The sequence below is a fragment of the Cupressus sempervirens genome, chromosome 10, assembly GCF_028749045.1.
Source record: "Cupressus sempervirens isolate cs-2001-9-10 chromosome 10, ASM2874904v1, whole genome shotgun sequence".
Taxonomy (NCBI): Eukaryota; Viridiplantae; Streptophyta; class Pinopsida; order Cupressales; family Cupressaceae; genus Cupressus; species Cupressus sempervirens.
Window position 1 is genome coordinate 575,629,672 of NC_143127.1, and position 20,822 is coordinate 575,650,493.

Consider the following 20,822-nt stretch of genomic DNA (forward strand, 5'->3'; position numbering starts at 1 on the left):
TATGGAATACAGTATATAATTTCATATATATAATTATAAAAGTATATTTTCAAGGGCTTTTTCATTTTGCCGAGTCACAAGTTGAGACCGATTTGCTAAGTTGAGTTGAGTCCAATTTTGTGAACTATGACATACAAACACACATTTATATATTTAAAAATATACATTCTTGTATGAACAAACCCAAAACAAATTGGAGCCCAACCAAAAAAAATTTGGACAAATTTTGAATCTAAATCACCTGCATCTGTACTCGAATCTAAACCAACAATTTAGGTCATCCTCATTATCAATCTTATCAAGGTCAATTAGTGAGTCATCCTCAATAGTTCTTGGTTTTGTGGTACATTATGAGCTGCATGGTTGGGTCAAAATTGAGTCATCCTACATTCATGGCCGAAAACCCCCACCATTGAGTTCAAAAACACATTATGGGTAGATCATATCTTGCTTGGAAATTTGGTGGAATCTCAACCATGTTGAAATCAATGATCTACTGCAAGGTGAGCCTACAGTAATCCATCTTCATAATATCCAGCTCCGTGTTCATATCAATCCATACATCCTCCATGCAGTAAACATGAGTGAATGCTCTCTTGATTTTTGAATTCAAATCTCAGTAATCAAAATCATACCTAGCCTTGAACTTCTTCATAGTAATCAACTAATGTTCCATCTCCATGTCTTTTGCCTTGTATATTGAGTTGACCATATATCGCCCAATCACCAAAGGTTTAGCAGTAGTGATACTGAAACTTGGCTTATGTAGAGTATTCTGATATGATTGTACCTCCATAAGCTACTTGACTAACTCCATCAAAATGATTCTGTTAGTACGATACCTTGGTAGTGTATATGGCTCTCCTTTGAAGTAACCAACCCTTAGATAAGTGAAAGTTGGAAACTATAGAAAGACACAACCAAACTGATTCACCTTGTTCCAAGCTTCATCTAATACTCTCCTGATCACCAAGTCCTTGTCAAATTGACATCTTAAGTGTCCAAAGAATGCGTCTTGGACTCTCCTATAATGTACCTTACTCCTATCAATGTGATTTGTTCATAGTGATTCCAAATAGGAACCACAACGCGATCTCCCATGGTGGATAAGCCTAAAGAAGATCCCATGCAGCTATGTAAACCAGGTATAAATTCATACAAAATAACGCTGAAGTTTCCATGTTAAGCAATTGTTCACACAAAGTTGTACTGATGAGCTCTCCCCAGAAGATGTGTTCTTCATTATCATAGATTTGGAAAATGAATTTGAACATCCATGGTTCAAATTCGTTAGATTCCTTAACACCACACACCTTGCTCAGAAGGGTAATCAAGTCTTTAAATTTTGGGTTAAAGCCATATCTGTGTAAAGTTTTTGGCCATCTAGAAAAGTTGTTTCTTGTGACAGTCAAGTAAGATGCATTCATATGGTTTTGATACGCTAGCCTCTTTTGGTTCTACAAGTAGAGAATTGGATTTTTTGATAAGTCTACACATTCTGCCCTTTAAGGAACCTTGAAAATCTTTTCAATCACCTTCGGATCTAGATTGATGATAATTTTGTTATCTGCATTTTTTATCGTTTTGAATGTAGCACTGAAATGGCAAGCACATCCTAAGACAAACTTAAGTTGCAGGGTAGCAATAGGGAGAGTAGATACAAGGTAAATGTTACTTTTCATTATGTGCCTCATCTCTCTGCTTGAAGGATTTTCAACCCTTTGTAGGAATTCAGCCATGTCCACATGTCCAATCTCTATATCAGAAACATTATCTAAAGTAGAAGAAACTTGAGATGCAGTTTCATGTGCCAACTCCTTGTCATATTAATACATCATCTTTTCTTTTCACTTCAAAGATTGGGGCATGTCTTGTACTGCAACATGAAAATTACAAAGTGTGAACACATCATCAGAAGATATGTATACTGACTCCATGAGGATATGCAATGAGTTGGATGTGATATGGATAGTATGCGCGGAGGGCTAAAATGGGACTTAGGAAGTTGGATAACATGTAAATGCGTTTTCATGTAAATACTCTTTGAAATGCAAGCTAAGTACATGGGAATGCGTGCAAATGACAAAGCTGATTTTGGTATTTAAAGAGTGACCTACTAAAATGGGTTCTCTAGATGTAATTACATGTAAAGTGTTTTACATGTAATCATGCAATTAGGTTTGAAGGATAAGAATGTATGTAAATGCATATGAAGGATGGAATTGCATGTAAATGCAGATAGAGAGTGAGATGACATGTAAATGCGGATGGAGACTGAGATTACATGTAAATGCTCTTGGAATCCAATTGCATATGAAAGGAATGAATGCAATGTGCTCTGACATGTATTGGTGAAATGGTGTGATGCACTTGCATGTAAAGTTCGAAAGTGGAATGATGAAGAAGGATTGTGGATTCTTGGGAAAGAACCTTAACCCTTTCGAAAAACAAAACAGCAATAGGCGATAGACAAAAACCAAGCACATAACAAAAACATACCTTTGGTTTTTGACTCAAACATGGCAAATACCAAGCTACTTTCCTAAGCAAATTTGAAATTAGAATTTGGGGAAATTCCAAGCACTTGAAACTGAATGTTTTCATCTTAATTAAAGAGAATATGCACTTTACATGGCATACATTTGGACAAATGTGCAATAATAAGCCATAATATGCAGCAAAATAGCAAGATAAGCATGAATTGATAAGAAAAGTTGAAAATGTCTACTTACTTGGAGATCAAACAGCCGAATGTGGAAGAGTAATAGGTTTGAAGAAAAGTCCTCCAAATTCAAATCCACAAACAGCCTCTTGACTCTTTAATCTTGCAAGTGATGGATACTGATGAGCATTTTGGCATGAATATGCCAAAAAAGTGGTCTTAAAACTCCAAGTAGAATCTGTTTTTATCAAAGATGTGGTCTCAAGATGCAAGAACATGAAACATTTTTAGCATGGGAATGCTAAACGCAATCTCCAAAGGCAATAGCATGCATTAAAATGCCAAAATGTCTCCCCTTAATGTGCATTCATGAGCTGGAAATCTCAAAATCTAGATGTTTTTTGCCAAAACGGCAAAATGTGATCTTCGAAGGCCAAGAAATGGATCATTTTTGTCAACAAGATGCAAAAATGTGGACGCCAAATGCATGAATATGCAAGGAAATGCAAAAACGCCCCTTATGAGATAGATTTCATGCCTTGGAATGAACAAATCAGGGTATTATCATAAAAAAATGTGCCCTTGGAGGAAAAATGTGGACTCCAAGTGCAAATGCATGTGATGGAATGCCCAAACACATTCTAGGAAGACCTTTACAGGTTTATAAAATGCATGTATGTTGATCTTTTATGCAAAACACACTCTTGGAGTGCCTTTGCATATTTTAAATAACATGTAAGAGGCAAAATGCACTCTCCAAGCTTCATTACATATTTTGAAAACTTGATTTTGGAGTCTAGATGCAAAACACACTCTTGGAGTGCCTTTGCATATTTTAAAAATTTGTCATAATGATGCAAGTAGTGCAAAAACGCACTCTCGAAGGTTCCTTGCATATTTTAAAACTTCCATGTAAATGCCAATCCTTCATAAACGCACTCTTGACAAGGCATTAAATATTTTGAAAATATACAATATGTAATATGTAATATGTTTTTGACAATTTTGACTTTGGAAAGCCAAAATGTGGACTCAATGCAATTACATGTAAGTGGATTACATGTAAAGAAGGTATTTATGCAAAATGGACTCTAGGAAGTCCATTACATTCATTTTTGGTGTAAAATGCACTCTTAGAGGTCCATTATATATTTACATTTAAATGGATTAAAAGTTGCCTTTACATAACTTAAATGATCAATTATGCACATGTTTAATTGATTTTGAGGAAATGCCACTTTATTGTGTCAAAAATAATATTTACACTATATAGTTTCATTACTACGTTCAAATATCATTCAAAAAGTAATATTTACTTTGATGTTTTAAATTAAAACATAAAGTCAAAAATTAAATCAAACTATATAGTTAATTAAGTCACTTAAGTGAAAATTTTGAAAAGCAACTCAACATAAAAATATAACATAAAGTGCACTATAGTCACATAAGTGATAAAGTAACTTAAAAACATAACATAAGGTCAATTTATGTTATATTTTCAAAAATTGAATGTCAACATTACAATATAACATGATATTTTGAAATATGCAATTGCATCTTGAGATAACAATTTTTGGGCACCTAAATTGTCATATCTTTTGATTGTCAAACCCGATTTAGTCCTAAGAAATACCGAATCAAAGGGAAAACTGAAAGCAAGGGTTTGAGCAAAACTAAAAGACGAAAAGCAAATGAACACACACTCGAAAACATGAAAAGGGACATTTAAGGCTTCAAAAATCAAGCATAGGCTCAACAAACATAAAAACTAAAAAGGCTTCACAAAAGCCTTCAGTAAAAGGAATCATTATATCAATTGGGATCAATTGTTTGATCAATGTCGGCCAATTAAATAATGAATCAACTCAAAGAAAAATGAAAGTAAGTTGAAAAAGTTTAGTATTGTTACCTAAATTTTGTGGTGACAAAATGTAGGACAACAATGTTATAGCAACATTACTAAGGGATCCTCATGAGATATGAAGGTTTCTAGATTGAGAAAAATGGTCAAGTGAAATATAAAGGAAGAACGTACACGCCTAATCTTCTTGAACTAACAAGATTTGTTCTTAAGGAACTTCATTCCTTACCCTAATTAGAGCATCCCAGTGTTACTAAAAGGTAAGCTAATCTCAAACCCTTGTATGTTTGGAAAGGAATGAAAAATGATATCACCAAATTTGTGGCATGTTGTCTCGAATGCCACAGCGTTGAATATGAGTACCAACACCTAGTAGGTTTACTTCAACCCCATATTGTTTTGGATCGAAGTGGCTGGATAATCAACGTGAATCTTATTCAAAGGCTTCTAGTGCAAGAGCACAAAGTTTATGAAATAAGTCATTAAGGCTATGTGAAGCCATTTGCACAACATTTTCAATGTTGTGTATTAAGCTCCTAGTTTGGACAAGAGGGGACATTATGAAAGAATGTCTAATAAAGGCTAAAATTGATGTAAAATGTCTATTAAAGTCTATTTAAGGATGATTCAAGTGTTCATGCAGAATTTTATTTAACTTGGAGTTAAAATTGCAAAGTTGTCACATTGACATAAAAAGGTTGTAATGCAAAAAGGCATAAAATGAATAAAATATTGTAAAAGATGCAAGTATGTTGTAAAGGGGAGTATTATTGTTCTAAAAGGTGGTTGGGACGTTACAAATCACCACAAACACTATAAAACCATTTTATTAGTCATTTCAAACATGAATGGAAAGAGGAATATCGTTATGAATCAATTGGTTTCTTAAAAACTTGTTGTTTTGATTGGTGTTAATTGTTTTTATGTTATTTCCAGGTCTTATATGGACCTGTACGGCCTGGAAATATTGTATTTTCTTTAAAGTAGGATGAAGAAGCTTCCTTTTGGTTTTGGTTTGGAGTGCTTATGTGCAGAAATGAATAAGTTTTGGTACAAGTTGTTGTTTGCAGATCTATGATTTTATGACTACAGCCAGATTGAAGCATTTGGTATGGACACATTTGAAGAATAAGGACTTACAATTATACGCATTTGGAAGATATGTGAATTAAATTTCATTTAATTTTGGTTTGAGTCATTTTCATTCAGATTTGTGAAAGTTATGGATGGTTTAATGAAAACTGGTTTTTCAATACCTTCAATGGAGTTATAGGGAAAGATTTGTGCTTGTATAATGATTTATGCATTGGAAGAATTAATGGCTTACAGATTATGAAACTATACTCAGAGATGGTTTATTTAAAATTGATTTGGTGTCATTTGGATTTGTCCTCAAAAAGATATTGGATGCCCTTGGCAGGGTTACAGGTTTTGTTTCTGGTTTATAACAGTGAAAATGGGTCTAAACATAGAGATCATAACATGTAAATGATTTATTGTATTGGGCTCAGCTTTGGATATGTTATGAGGAATCATAACCTCTAGTGCTGTAGGGCTATCTTCCTTATCGGTTTCTAAGTCCATAAAGTCAGGTTTTTGAGCTACTATCTGAACTTGTGCCAGGGATCTAGTCTTAGATCTCGTTATGGGAGCCATGGGATGAACTGGTGACCCTCGGATAATTGGTTCATGCAATGTCACTACCCTTTTCTCCTTAGTTGGGAGAATGCTACCTGTACATTGGAATAAAGGGTGGTCTCAGAAGGTAAGGGTTGAAATAAAGAAATGACCTTTTTGGCTTTTGTTATCAGCATTGAACCAACTGGTTCTTGTCTTTTTCTTTGCAATCAGTCGTCAGTGTACTTTAGTATGAACCTGGCTCTGAGCTTTATATCATCTTCTTCTTTACTATTCCAATCAGTATCAGAGAGAACCTTTTCAATTGTCTCCTTATACCCAGGTTCAATGACTTTTGAACTATCTTGAACAAGCCCATCTACTTTGAGTTTCAAATTCAACATCTTGATTTGAGGAATTGTTAACCTAGAATGTTCTCTCTTCATAACTTTCTGCTCATCACTACAATTCTCCCAGAGACCCTCAATGTGAGGAACCGATTGAATCTTGTCTCATAAACCAAGTGTTGATTTACAAAGTTATAATTGTCAGAGTTTCTTCTTTCATGATAGAACCCTAGGTTGAAGTTCAACAGATCACTTCCAATCGCTGAGGCATTGATCATAGTACTGCAGGTTAAAGAACCCAGTTTAATAGGGAACACAAACTCCCATTTTCCTTCAGGAAGGTTATCTTCAACCACTGAAAATACCTGTCTGCAATAAAAAAACAGTTTACAACATACCTTGGTAATTTGATAGGTTCTTCTTATACAAGTGAACCTAGGGTACTGGATATAGAAGCTTCCATAGTTTCAGACTAAAGGTTGGGCCTCCGATGACATTCTTTGCATAGGAAACTTGGTGAGACTGAGATATGAACTTCCCAATAAGACATTGCGCACTTTTCTGAAATCCTCTAACACCCTATCTTTTCTCAATAGAGGGTAGTATTGGTATATCATAATGTCTTCACTCCAAGGTTCATGAGGGATTGTAGTGAGATCACAAACACATCTGAGATAGTAGGTCAAGTAGGAAGACACATAAAACTCCAACTTGATGGTTTGGGAGTACTTAAGTTGGTTCCTCAATGAACTTGCAATTAATTCAGCCCAATCTAGGTATGGGTACCAGTCAAAACAATGTCAATATAATGGAACATCCATTCTTCAAAGGCAAGGACATCAGCTGAACCCCTAATCATATGCAGTAAAACTATCGATCATGTATATGGGGTTTCATATGATCTTTAGTCAAAACTTTGGGAAGTCTTGAACCTCCCTTGCAAAAGGTTTCAGTCCATTTTCTGGCTATTAGGTTGTGGTAATTTTTAGGGTCTTCCTGGAATTGGACTAATGACTGAGTTCGGCTGAAATTGGCAAAGGTGAACTCTAGTAGTTTGAAGACCGATGCAATGGTTTCTCTGGTGATTGATATAAAAGGCTTGCCATTCTTAATCAGTATGCTTTTCGACTTGATATTGTAATGGTTAATGCGATGTTGAAGCATTTCAGGGCTTTGCAGGGCAGGGGGAAATGCTGCAGCTTCAATGAGTCCGCTTATCATAGCCTCAAGACACCCTTTAACCTCTCCCTGCTCTAAAAACCTCTCTTGCATTTTTTCAATTTTGACTCCCATCAAATTGGTATCCGAAATTATAGGACGTCGACATTTAAGGTTAGAGGTATTTTCGAAAAAATGCATGACTCACTTTATACTGAAAATGAGTAAGAAAGAAGAAGGTTTTCTGAATTTACCCTTTCCGAAACGAGAAATGATACAAAAAGAACGAAAGAGAAAAGTCTTCGACCCTCACTTGGTAGCTTCTGATAGCAAGAAACACTTCTCTCCTTTCGACCCACGCCTTACCTTCAATTTTAGAGAGTGGGAATGAAAACAAGCTTGAACTGACTTCTTAAATAATTAGCCTACCTAGGAAGTATGACTAAATATTTGGGCCTTCATGGCAAGATATTCCTAACAATTTTAAAATTCGGCTTTCGTTTAAAAGATATGGGCTTCCCACTCGTGCCGCCAACTCATCCTTCGTACCCCAATCATCATTTACTATGACGTCACTTTCCATATTGGGAAAGGCATTTGTTCCGCATGTCATCAGCCTTATTTCTTTGGCATCACTCTCAACATTTGAACTAGTTTGAACCTCTTCAAACTTGGGTACAAAGCGGTTCAAAGTGGTTCAGAGACTAACCGGCAACCAAGCTAGTGGGTTTCACCTGCAAAACAAAAGTTAGTCCATATAATCCCGATAGGGCTAGCTTGAACCTCTTCGAAGTTCAGTACAAAGCAGTTCAAACGGATTTGACCATAGTTATTTTGCAAGTAGCTTGGTTATATACACTTAGAACAATGTGGAAACGATTCAACTCAAGAGAGGGTCAAAGTCACTCAGTGAGGAGGCTTAAAAGAAATGGAATGAAAATTTCTTGACTCCAAAAAGCTGAATGTAATAGGAGATATACAAAAGGGCGACTGAATTTCTTGGCTAACACAAGGATAACCTCTAGGTTTCGAAAAATATTCTTCTCAGCATTGGAGACTCAAATGAACATTAGTTTAACACATCATCAAGAAACGGATGGACAAAAGAAACAAGTAAATAAAATCTTGGAAGAATTGTCAAGGTTTACTGGATGAACCTATCAGCCATTAAGATGGCGCCCTTTGAAACACTCTATTGAAGGAAGTGCAAAACTCCTATCAATTGGGAATAAGGATAGACTCGAAGGAAAAATAGTTCTCAGGCTTGATATGCTTTCAGAAATGGAAAAATATGTGTGACTAGTCAAGGGATGACTGATAAAAGCCTACTACAGACAAAAAAAAGTTAAGTTGATGCAAAATGTACCCTTAGATAGTTTGAGATTGGGAAGAAAGTCTTTCTACGGGTTAAGCCCCACAAAAGCCCTATTGAGTTTGGAAGGTCATCCAAGATTGCACCTTGCTATGTTGGACCATTTATGGTCTTCGAAGTCATCAACCTGATTGCCTACAGAATTTGCTCTGCCACCAGCTCTTGCCCAGTGACACAATGTTTTTCATGCCTCTTATTTAAAGAAATATTAATTAGATTTTGAGCATACTATTGACTGGAATTCCTCGCAGGTTCAAGGTCTAGGAGTGGTAATGATAGAGCCACTTAAGAGTATTTGAGGGATGTAACTTATGTTTACGTAACCGCGAGGTGAACCAATAAAAGGTCCAATGGACAAATATGAAGAAAATAGTGCTACTTAGGTTTACCTTCTCCAGCTAGCTTTTAAAATTTGGAGTTTTGATTCTTAATAACTTTGTAGCACCAAGGTATCGATTTTACCTGACTACTTCTCAATTTTAACTGGATGTTCTAATGAGTCCAATACACTATCTTACGTTATATTTATAGCCATTCACTTCACTAAACCGATCATGGTGATATTTTATCTTGCTGTTATTGTTTTCATCCCATTAAAATCTTAACCACCATAAGTAGCACTGTGAAGTATTGTTCTATTTCATATTTCCCCAGTGGAAACTTCCAAAAAAATAAATGGAGATGAAAATATTGTTATTTTTTTCCGTTTAATGGCAACACTCTAAAAAGTGATTGATTTCACAGAATGACATGATTTAAAGTTACCAACCTTTGTTTCATAGCAGTCAATTTCTTTATACAATGAGTTTTGAAGAAAAAGACCAGTAAATAAATTAAAAAAATTCAACACAAACAATGCACAAGCATCTAAAGAAAAGATCAAAATTGCACCTGATACTGCTCCATCAGAAAATGCCCAGGGAGTTCTGGATCTTCTGTTTTCTCAAACTGCAATAAGCAAGAACATCTTAAATCAACGATTTTCTGACACTATTACCCAAAACATATCTACATGTGACTTTTGCATATCAGATAAAAATTCAAATAATTTTTTTCAAAATTTTGACAAATAAAGATAGTTTTTTACAATTCTACATATTTTTTTTATAAGTTTTTTTTTCTGCACTTCAAAAGTCATCAATGATTAAAACAAATTTATTTGACAAATTTATCATAGAACAAAATAATATAATATGTTGAATTGAAGTACAGGAAGACTCAGCATAATTAATAAACTATAATAATTTATATAAATCATGTTACCACTTTACCTTATCCACTATTGTACTCAGCAATGTTACTCCAAGTGGCCGCATCTTCTCAAAGGTGCCAGTGCTGATCTGTTATTTACAATTGTTTAAAATAGCAAAAGAAGTTTAAAGTCATGCAACATAAGAATTTCTGTAAGGACCACATGCATTTTCTTAGTATTATATGCTAAGTAAACAAGAGTTTCAACTGAACTAAAAATTTAATCAATCAATTGCATTTAGAATCCACGCAATCCAAACGAATTGATGATTAATTGAAAACAACAAATTTATCTCTAATATTTGCCATAAAACCTGGTATGCAAGAGCAACCAGCTCTGCAAGATGAAGAACAAGCCAATCACCACTAGTTTGTACACCATGAATAATTTTCCCTGTTCGTGCTTGTAACAGGTCAAAGTGAGCTTGTTCCTTTCCAACTGCAATAGGCAGCCGACTCAAACATCTGGAAAATGAAACATTTGTGAGGCATACAAACAGATCTGTCACAAAAAATTGCTAAAATAAAACACACTATCTGTAATGCAGAAAACTCTCCATCAAGAATTTTAAAATTCTGGAGTCAAATTTCTAAAATGCATTGATCCATGGAAGAAAATGATATCTAACAATTTTTCTGTGCAAATTCTCTCTCATTAGTTTTTTATACTTTGAAAGGAACAGAGGGAAAGAGAAAAAGGTACACATTGAGAAAAATAGAGTGAGAAGCAGATAAAAAGAGGGAAGAAAGGAAAGAACTTTTCTCAGAAGAGGTTGTTGTATAAAATTCAAAAGTATGGATAATTTGAGAAATGCTATTTAAAAAATGAAGTGAACAGTCATCCAACCCTGGTAAAAATTTAAATGTGCTGTAAAATGTAGTACCAGAAAAAATCATTTTCTTAAAATTCCCAAGACAGAATTCTCAAAATTTATTAAATAATTTTTTTCGGTGTCTTAGGGATTCAGACTTTGGGGATTAATCTTTATAATTATCCCAGTATTAAAACAATAACTAGAATATCCAAATGATACAAATTACTTCTCAGTTGGTTATGCCACTTTCAAGAGCGCTCTTAGCCAAGATATGATTCTTCTATGATCTGAGCAAAATAGTAACAAGGATGATATGACAGACGCCATTCAATATCAAAAGTAGCCTCATAATTGTTGCAAACAATATTTTGTGGCAATAGAACACTTTAAGGCAACTTTTTGCAACAGCTTAATTACTGGCACAGATGACTTTCAGCAGCAACAATAAGGCTGCTAGAAAATTAAAGCATACAACAATAACTACAATGAAACCATCTCACACTTTATCATTTACATAATCTTCACAGGCCTCCCCAATCTTTTGGTTGATGCAATATTGCTGTTTTACCCAAGGAGGGTCTTGCATCTAACATCTGAAATGCACAAGAAACATGAGCTTCTGCTCATGAGGCCTACTTAAAACTCTCAAGAGTGTAGTGATAATAACCGAGAAGCAACCTTTATAATCTTGTTCTCTCATTTGACCAGATGTTCATCATACATCTTGTTTGCATGAAAAACTTGAAATCTAGAACATCTATTTGTTCTCTTTCATGAAAGACTTGGAGCTTCCTCTCAAGGTGTCAATAATATAATTCTCCAATGCCATAGGCGATCCTCCATGGAAGGTGTAAAAATCTGCTACATTATAGATTGGAGAAATATTGACTCCCTAAGACAATTAAATTTCAAATTGGGTTTTCATCCAATCAACCAAGAAGAAACCCAAGGGTTTTCATCCTTGGACTTTGTGAACCAATTGCAAAAGCTCTGAAATCTCTCCACAAAAAATAACAAAGCCAACAATGATCAAATGAGCTCTCAAATCTTCCTTCTAAAGCTGTCCTAGAACTCTTGAAAACATACAATATAAAATCAATTTCTTTTGCTAATAAAAATTCACTCCTAAAGTGAACCACTTAATAAATAGATGCTGACATAAATAAAGGCACTTTATTAAATAATCAAGGCTCATAATTTAATAAACTAAATATAGATAATACTAAGAAACATAGAATTACTCAAAATTTAATTAATTACTTACTTTTATGACCTATTAAAATGATAAAATTCAGTTATTTTGTTTGACAACATAACTTTATTAATTTAAATATTATATCAGGTCAAATATAAGGGTGCATTACTAGGGAAGATTGTGTTGTCTTGCATTTTGTCACCACAAAATGTTGGTAATAGCACGAAACTTTTTCAAGCTAGTTTTGTGTTTCTCTAAGCTCGAATTTGATATTTAATTGCTTAATGTTGATCAATCGATCCATTCCAATTCATATATCAAATCATTTTATCGAAGGCCTTCGTCAAGTCTTTTTCGTTTTGCTTTTTGTCGAGCCTTTGCTTGATTTTTGAAGCCTTCATCGTCTGTTCTTTGTTTTTGAGTTTGCATTTGTTTGTTTTTAGTCCTTTGGTTTTGCTCATGTCATGCGTAGAGGTCAATCGAAGTTGTCAGTCAAGAGTTATGCCCATTTTAGTGCCTCAAAAGTGGACCTTTTTGGTGCAACCGCACGAATTAAAAATATGTTATATTTTCAATTTGATTTTCACTTTTTGATAAATATAACTTATATTCACTTTTTGTTATGTTTTTAAGTTACTTCAACTTTAAATTTTTAACTTAAAGTGACTATAGTGTGCTTTATGTTATAATTTTAAGTTGAGTTACTTTTTAATTTTTCACTTAAAATAACTATATAACTATATAGTTTCAATTTAATTTTTGGTTTTAAAAATCAAATGTTTATTTAAATGTTATTTTTAAAATGATGTTTATATGTTATACTTCTAAATATGATAAATAAATATTGTTTATGGCCCATTTTGTAACATTTTTATAATTTTAAGTGAATTCAATAACTTAAAGTCTTCAAAAGTAGACATTTTATATGCAATAACACATAAAATCCATCAAAAGTGGACATTTTATATGCAATAGCACGTAAAATCTATCAAAAGTGGACATTTTACATGTCACTGCATATAAAGTTTATTTTGGTGGATCTTTTTGATGTCATTACATCAATAAGTGGACCTTTCTAATGCTATTGCATCAAAAGCGAAGTTTTCATGCTATTATATCTAAAAAGTGAGATGCATTTTAAAACATGCTTCCTCCCCCAAAAGGTCAAATTTTGCTTATGAGCATATTTTAAAATGTGTAATAGCACTCAAAAAGTGCAATTTTGATGAGATGCACATTTTAAAATATGTGACCCAAAAAGGTTCGATTTTGATCAAAAAAAATGTTTTAACATATGCCATAACACTCAAAAGGTCCGTTTTTGAAGAACATGCTTTTGCCCTCCAAGAACCCGATTTTGATCATAAGTTGAGATTTTCTCAATGGATTTGCATGAGATTTCTTCTATTGGAGGCATTTTTGGTTGGCAATGATTTAGCTTGCATCTAAAATGGATTCAACAAGCTGACAAACATATTTGGAAGCTCTCATCTAGGGCACGTTTTTGGAAATAACTCCAAATAGATCCATTTTTCACCCATATTTTTGCTCAAGAAGGAATCGATTTGGTATATTTTGGTGATTGCATTGCATTTTGGTACATGTTTTGATGTTTAATGATCAAAACATTTTGATGATGTGCCTTGGTAAAAAACGTTTTTATTAAAAACGTCCCATATGCATGCAATCCAAAAACATTGGGATTTAGAGCAATGATAGGGCACGTTTTGGTATCTTCTACCAACTTCTCCTTGATTGTTGCCTTCTCTCATTCGAATTTGTGAGAGGTTGGAAGTTTCAAACATTTTTGAAATTTTTTCCAAACATTGGAGAATCTTTTCCCTTCATTTTTGGCAAATGTAAGTGGACTCTTTTTTTTTTTTTGCTTTAAAATCATGCTTATCTTGCTGATTTTATGCATGTAATTACTTGATGGTTGCCACTTGTTAAAATCTTTGCCATGGAAAGTACATTTTTCCTTTAAAAATGAAGGTTTTGTTCATTTTCATGTTTTTGGTTCTTTCCCAAGTCTCAATATCGAATTTGAGTGTTCAAGTGCATTGCATCTTGGTATGTTTGAGTCACTTTTCAAAGGTACATTTTTTCTTTTGTGTTTTGTGCTTTGTGCTTGCTTGCCAGTTTTCTCCACTTGGAGAAATTGCGAATTCTTTCCCAAGAACTTGTTTTTGCTTCAATTCATGCAAAAGCATCATCACGTTCCACTTTCCATTTCTGTGTCACACCACCTCATCTCTCACTCAACAAATGCGATTACATGTTTTCCATCTCATTCGCCATCTACACGTGCATGTAATCTCATTTTCTGCTTCCATTTTCACTCATCTCACTTTTCACATCCATTCGCATGACACGATTACACAAAATGCTTTATGTGTAATTGCATCCAAAAGGTCCGATTTTGATTAAGTCATATTTTGAAAAGTCAAAAAGATGTCATTTGCATCTCCATGTACTTTGACTTCCCCTTTTCACCAAAAGTGACTATAAAACTCATTATCTCACTTCCATTTTCCATTTCCATCCCTCCATATGAATTTGCGCCTCCATGAGCAAATACATGTTTCCACATCTTTCCATGCTTTCCATCTCATCATTCGCACTTACATATGAAGTGCATCCTCCACCCGCATTCGCATCTCATCTCACCTTTCATCTCCTGTTACATGTTGCATTTACATATATTTATTTTTCATGAAATAATGTCTTGAAAACACTAAGTCTCTTTCGAAATCAGCAATTTTCATTTGCACGTATTCCCACTCGTTCCACCACCACACATTCTCATTTCATTCCCTTTTATTCCATCTTCCATATTTTCACTTTCATTCCACTTTCCATTCATTTCGTTCCACACTCTACTACATATGCATATGTTTTCTTTTTAAAGTCGCTTTGTCGGATTTGCAAAATCTCTGATCCATTTTCGAATCTTCACTGCTGATCCAGAATCCACTTGTATGGAGATTCCTTCTGATGATGTATTTGTGTTTTGGGATTTTGTGTTGCTTTGAAAGCACAAGACATGTCCTTGCCATCAAAATCCAAAGGCAAAATGAAATATCAATATGATAAAGAATTGGCTCATGCAACTCCTTCATCAATCATATCTATTATGGATAACATAATGGACACAAGGATTGGTCATGTGGATGTGGCTGATTTTCTACAAAGAGTTGAAGCTCCAACTAGTCATGAAATGAAACGTATTAAGAGAAGCAACATTCACCTGGTGTCTACGTTTCCCATGGCGGCTGTAGAACATGATTTCAATCTCGAATGTGCACGACGGTTTACTCCCAAGACGAAGACTATCAAAGATGTTGACAGCAAGGCTATCATTAGCCTTGACCTTGAGGTCATTGAACAAATCTTCAAGGTTCCACATAAAGTAGAATGTGCAAATTTGACTAAAGAATATCATTGGCATGCTGGAATGGGCAAAAGGGCAATTATTAGAAGTATGTCAACCTTTACTAGTTAGACAATAAAAGAAACAATTTCTCCAGATTGCCAAAGACTGTTCATCGATTTAATTTCAAACAAGAATATAAGGATCTAATCATCCTTCTCAGCAAGATTTGTGGGCTTAAAGATTCTACTGATTTTGAGCCATGGATGTATAAGTCCATGTTTCAAATTATGGAGAATAAAGAACACCTCTTTTGGGGAGAACTCATCAGTAATGCACTTTGCCAACAAATATGCAATATGGGAACATCAGTGCCCTTCTATATGAATTCTTATCTTGTTTACATTGTTGCTGCCATGGGATCTTTCTCTGGTCTTTCAACTAAGGGAGATTGTCTTCAAGTTCCTATTTGGGATTACTATGACCAAATCACTTTGAAAAATAGTAAATTCCACTATAGAAGAGTTCAAGATGCTTTCTTTGGGCATTTCCGATGCTTGTTCAATAAACAATTATCTGTCAAAAGAGTATCTGATGCAGCATGGGAGAAGGTGAACCAATACGGCTGTATTTTTATTCAATTTCCCATTTTCACATACTAGAGAGTTGGATATTTCAAAGGTGAGCTGTATATCTTACCTAGGTATGCTACGGATTGAATTATTCTGATGGAGCTAGGTAGACAGCTCATGGACGTTCAAAGTGATCAGCATGTTTTGCATAGGCCTAGTTTTGACATTACCTCAGCTAAACCTTTGGCTATTACCAATTATTCGATCATTTATGTGCCTTGGAAGCAGAGTTGCAGTTGATCACCTTGAAGAAGTTTAAGGCCAGATTCGATTTTGACTACTGAGAGATGAACTCTCAAATGAAAAGAGCCTACACTCATGTTCATCACATCAAAGACATCTGGATTGATATAAGGACAAAACTTGACATCATGAAGATGGACTACTGTAAATTAACCCTGTAGCAGATAATTGATTTTAACATGTTGGAAATCCCTTCAGATTTCCGAGTTGAAGATGATGGCAACATCCTTGATCTGAAGTTTCATCAAGCTGGCTTTGATAAGAAACACCCTTTTTCTATTCAATGGCAACAAAAAGAAGGTACGTCTATCATAGATAGATTTCAATCCCTCTTGGTAAACACCAACAAATGGTTGAAAAGTAAAGGCCTTAAAAGAGTAAATCCTAAGATGGGCTTGGATTGTGGAAGCTTTGGTCCTCTTGGTAGGAAGTCACAACTAGAAATCATAGGGAAAGATGGTGCCTCATCTTCTAATGCTAAGGGTTCCCTCAAATTCAAATTGAAGGGCGGAAAAGGAGCTAATTCATCTCAAGTTCCTAAACCAATTCAAGAATTAGTGGAATAATTAGAAGAGGAATTGCAAACAAAATCTGATAAAGGAGATTCAGATGAAGAAAGGGAAATCATGATCATATCTCCAACAAAGCTTGCACAAGCTTGTACATCTTCTATACATGAAGAGCCTTTTCTACATGAGGTTGATGATGATGTGGATTCATTCTCCACTGTTTTCACTCCTATTCCAGTTTTAGAGGTTAATACTATGGCTCTTCCTATTTCCTCTACTACTCTTCGTATCCTTGCACATGAACAATACGATTATTTAGCAAATGTGTTTGAAGATTTTCTAACTCTTATCAATGGTCAAGTTTCCCGACTTGATACATCTTTAACAGAATTTGAGCTTTTCATTACGAAGTCTTCTCAACATGTTCCTATGCCTTTAGCTGTGCAAACTAAATCCTACTCTATTACAACAGAAATACAATTAGGATCAATGCCAATGGTCTCCACTGTAACTGCTTCTATGGATGAAAATTTCAGCCTAATTGCATGGTTGAGCAAAATAACAATAAAGAGAAGGAAAGTGGTCGTTCCACCAAACAATCTTCCTGTTAAGAAGACCAAATCCAAATGTTTGAAAGACAAGATTGTTTCCAGAATTTTGGATGATTTTGATAAAACCAAATTTGTTGAGGTTGTTGAGCCTTTGGTAGATAAACTTGTTGAGGAACTTACTTGTTCTGACTACAAGTTTACTAAGGTTGAAGTTGGAAAGAAATCACATTTGAGTTGTTTGCAAGATGCTCAAGATGCATTGGCTAATGTATCAAAGAGAAATGATGAGCTTTAGTTAAAGAAAAATCAACTGAAACATGAGGTCTCTCGTCGGAATAAGGTCATCTAGAAACAATCTTCTCAGAGTGTTGTTGTTATGTCTCAAACATCTAAGGAGAGAAAGCTGATCGAGGCCGCTAAGTCTTGGATACAAGAAATCATTTCTGAAGGAGTTCAAGCCCTCACAGAGACATTTGCAGTTCTTAGGCATATCAAAGAGATGAATGAAATGGAACAAAACTTAATTTCTTTTTTGACTCAAGAAGCGGATAACTTGAAGGAAATCCTCAATGATTGGGATGAAATGATAAAATTCAATTTGGATGCCTTGGTCTCATGTGACATTCTTCCATCATGTGAAATGTTCTTCAGATTTCAAGGACTCATTGGTTACAAAGAGGAAACATTGAGGAAGTTGATCACAAAGTTGCAGGTGGCCTTTGGAGATTGTCAAGCAATTGAAACAAGTGTTACTTATGATTTGGAATAGATGGGATGCCATGTAACTAATGAATCTGGTAATCTTATTGCAGTTGAGAAAGTAAATTTAGAATATACAATCGGGATCAATGCTGATGTAGATTCTGAAAATTTTGGTTCGCACACGATGAACAAGTTTGTCTTGTATAAATCCTTGACAAAACACTTGTTAACTACTACAGCAGCAAATTCCAAAGTTGTGCAATCAGCATGTGAAAATGCAGTGAGTAGAAGCCATATCAAAGACTATGGAAATTGTTGATCTTCCAACAGTGCGTAACATCATTGACAAAGTCAAGGCATTGAGAAACAATCTTTAAGATTGTTGTCTTTGTTATTATTTCATGTTAGTAGTTGTAAAAGATGCATTACATAAGGAAAAGTGTAATTACATGTAATGTGAGTTGCATGTATATGAAAAAATACAATGCGAGTTGCATGTGCAGTTGCATGCAACCCTTTATTTTCTTTTGTAGTTGGACAAGGTCAAAGTTGGTTGAGTTGCTCCCACTTTTTCCTCCACCTTTTTCTCAACTCTCGTGCCTATATAAAGGAGTGCCCCTTCATTGTAAAATCATCATCTTTATGCAAGAGAGCTCTACAGAAACTGTGCCAGCAGAACTTTGTTTGGGTAAGCACTATTTTGAGAGAAAGTGAATACAAAGGAGCATTTGACACTTAACAGTGATCAAGTGAGATTGTTACTTGTATGAGTTATAAGCTCTGTCTATAATTCATTTAATTTATCTTTGATTCATGTTATCTTGTATTATTGGTAATTGTATCTCGTGAATTGAAAAGAAAAGAGTTAAGAAGCAACTGGAGCGAGAGCTTTGATCAGGAGCAATTGTGAAAATATATAGCTAGAAGCTTTGTCTGTAGCTTATATTTTCTTTTTAATTCGCAAAATAGTTGAGTTATTTTTACTTTTAGGAGTCTTTGTGACCTAATTGTAAAGCTTTTCCATATAGAAGTATGACCGGACTTAGAGCCAAACCGGTACATTTTCAGCTAGCCTTTGAGTTAATGAAAGTTTATTAGTATCACTATTTTCAGCTCTTGATAGAAGTGCAGAGAGAGATTCGCCCTACCCATTACTCGCTCTACAAGTAAGTGGATTCTTTCTTGAAAGATAAAAAGAAAGGATATTGGTAACACCCATTTTATAAAATCTCATGACTTCTTGCTTACCTTGAGTTGATCCAAGGAACGGTGAGAAGGGGGAGCCTTCCCTTTAAGGTAGGAGAAACTCTGTATCACATGTTGTGGCTGGTCATCCTATTTTGTGATTGGATTTTTACACAAAACTGTCAGTTGCAAAATATCCAACCAATAGATTGATAAAAGAGGATTTTTTTTTGAAACAATAATTGAGGGAAGATTGGTTATCAAAGGAGGATAAAAATAACAAATTTTTTTCATAATAGTACTAAAATGAGAAGAAACATTACTAGAATTACAAAAATTAAGAATTTACAAGGTAAATTCTCTAGAAGATCCCAAGGATATTGCCAAAGAAACAATATCTTTTCGTCAGAATACTATTAATGATTGGGGTTCTTTGAAACTGAAATCTCAAGAGGTCTTCTTAAATTGTATATTAAAAATAGTTAATCTAGAGGACAACAAGATGTTGAATCAAACATTCTCTAAGGATAAAACTAAGTCAGCATTATTACAAATGAAATCAGATAAGGCCCTTGGTCCAGATGGATTCCCTCCTAGTTTTTTTTCCAGAAATGTTGGTATTTTTTGGGAGGCCACAGAGAAAACCAGAAAATCTGGAAACATTAGTAAGAATATTAAAAAATACCTTTTTAAGTTTTTAACTTTAATACCTAAAAAAGCCGAAACCAAAACTTTCAGTGACTAGATCCATAACCCTATGTAATACACTATATAAAATCATCTGTAAAGCCATGACAAATAGATTAAAGAAAATTCTACTTCACATTATTTCAGAAGAACAAACAGGTTTTGTCCTAACAAATCTTTTTTTGATGGAATAGTAATCATCCAATAACTTACAAATTTCGTTCAACAAAATAAGAAACCTACAATGCAAATCAAGTTAGATATTCAAAAAGCATAAAGTAGATTGGTGTTTCCTCTATAAATATCTAGAAGCATTTATGTTTTAAAAAAGATGGATTGATCTTATCTTTAATTTCATATCAACACCTAAAATCTCTATTCTTGTTAATGGATCTTTAGAAGGTTTCTTCAACATTTCAAGAGGTTTGTGACAAAGGGGATCGAATCTCCCCTTTCCTTTTTGTCATAATGATTGAGGACAATGGCAAAATATTAACTACCATTCAATGAATAGAATTATTTGGGTAAAGGTCAATGAGGGTGTTCCAAACATCACCCATCAACACTTTGTGGATGACAACATTTTACCAGCTGAATCAACAAAACATGAAGCCTTAGGGCCCATTTGTTTGTGGGAATTCAACTAGAATAGGAAATGGGAAGAG

At 34.4% G+C, this 20,822-nt stretch overlaps 1 protein-coding gene across 8 annotated transcripts in view; it reads right to left on the bottom strand.

The window, feature by feature from the left end:
• The window catches only part of SWEETIE (HEAT repeat-containing protein), a 314,166-nt gene that overhangs the window by 11,299 nt on the left and 282,045 nt on the right, over positions 1–20,822 (bottom strand). For all 8 annotated transcript variants that reach the window (XM_089806951.1, XM_089806947.1, XM_089806950.1 and 5 more), the window contains exons 33-35: positions 10,583–10,733; positions 10,289–10,357; positions 9,909–9,965 (exon numbers count right to left, since the gene is read on the bottom strand). In XM_089806951.1, the coding sequence (XP_089663077.1) occupies positions 9,909–9,965; positions 10,289–10,357; positions 10,583–10,733 (277 nt within the window). The remainder of the gene's footprint in view (positions 1–9,908; positions 9,966–10,288; positions 10,358–10,582; positions 10,734–20,822) is intronic.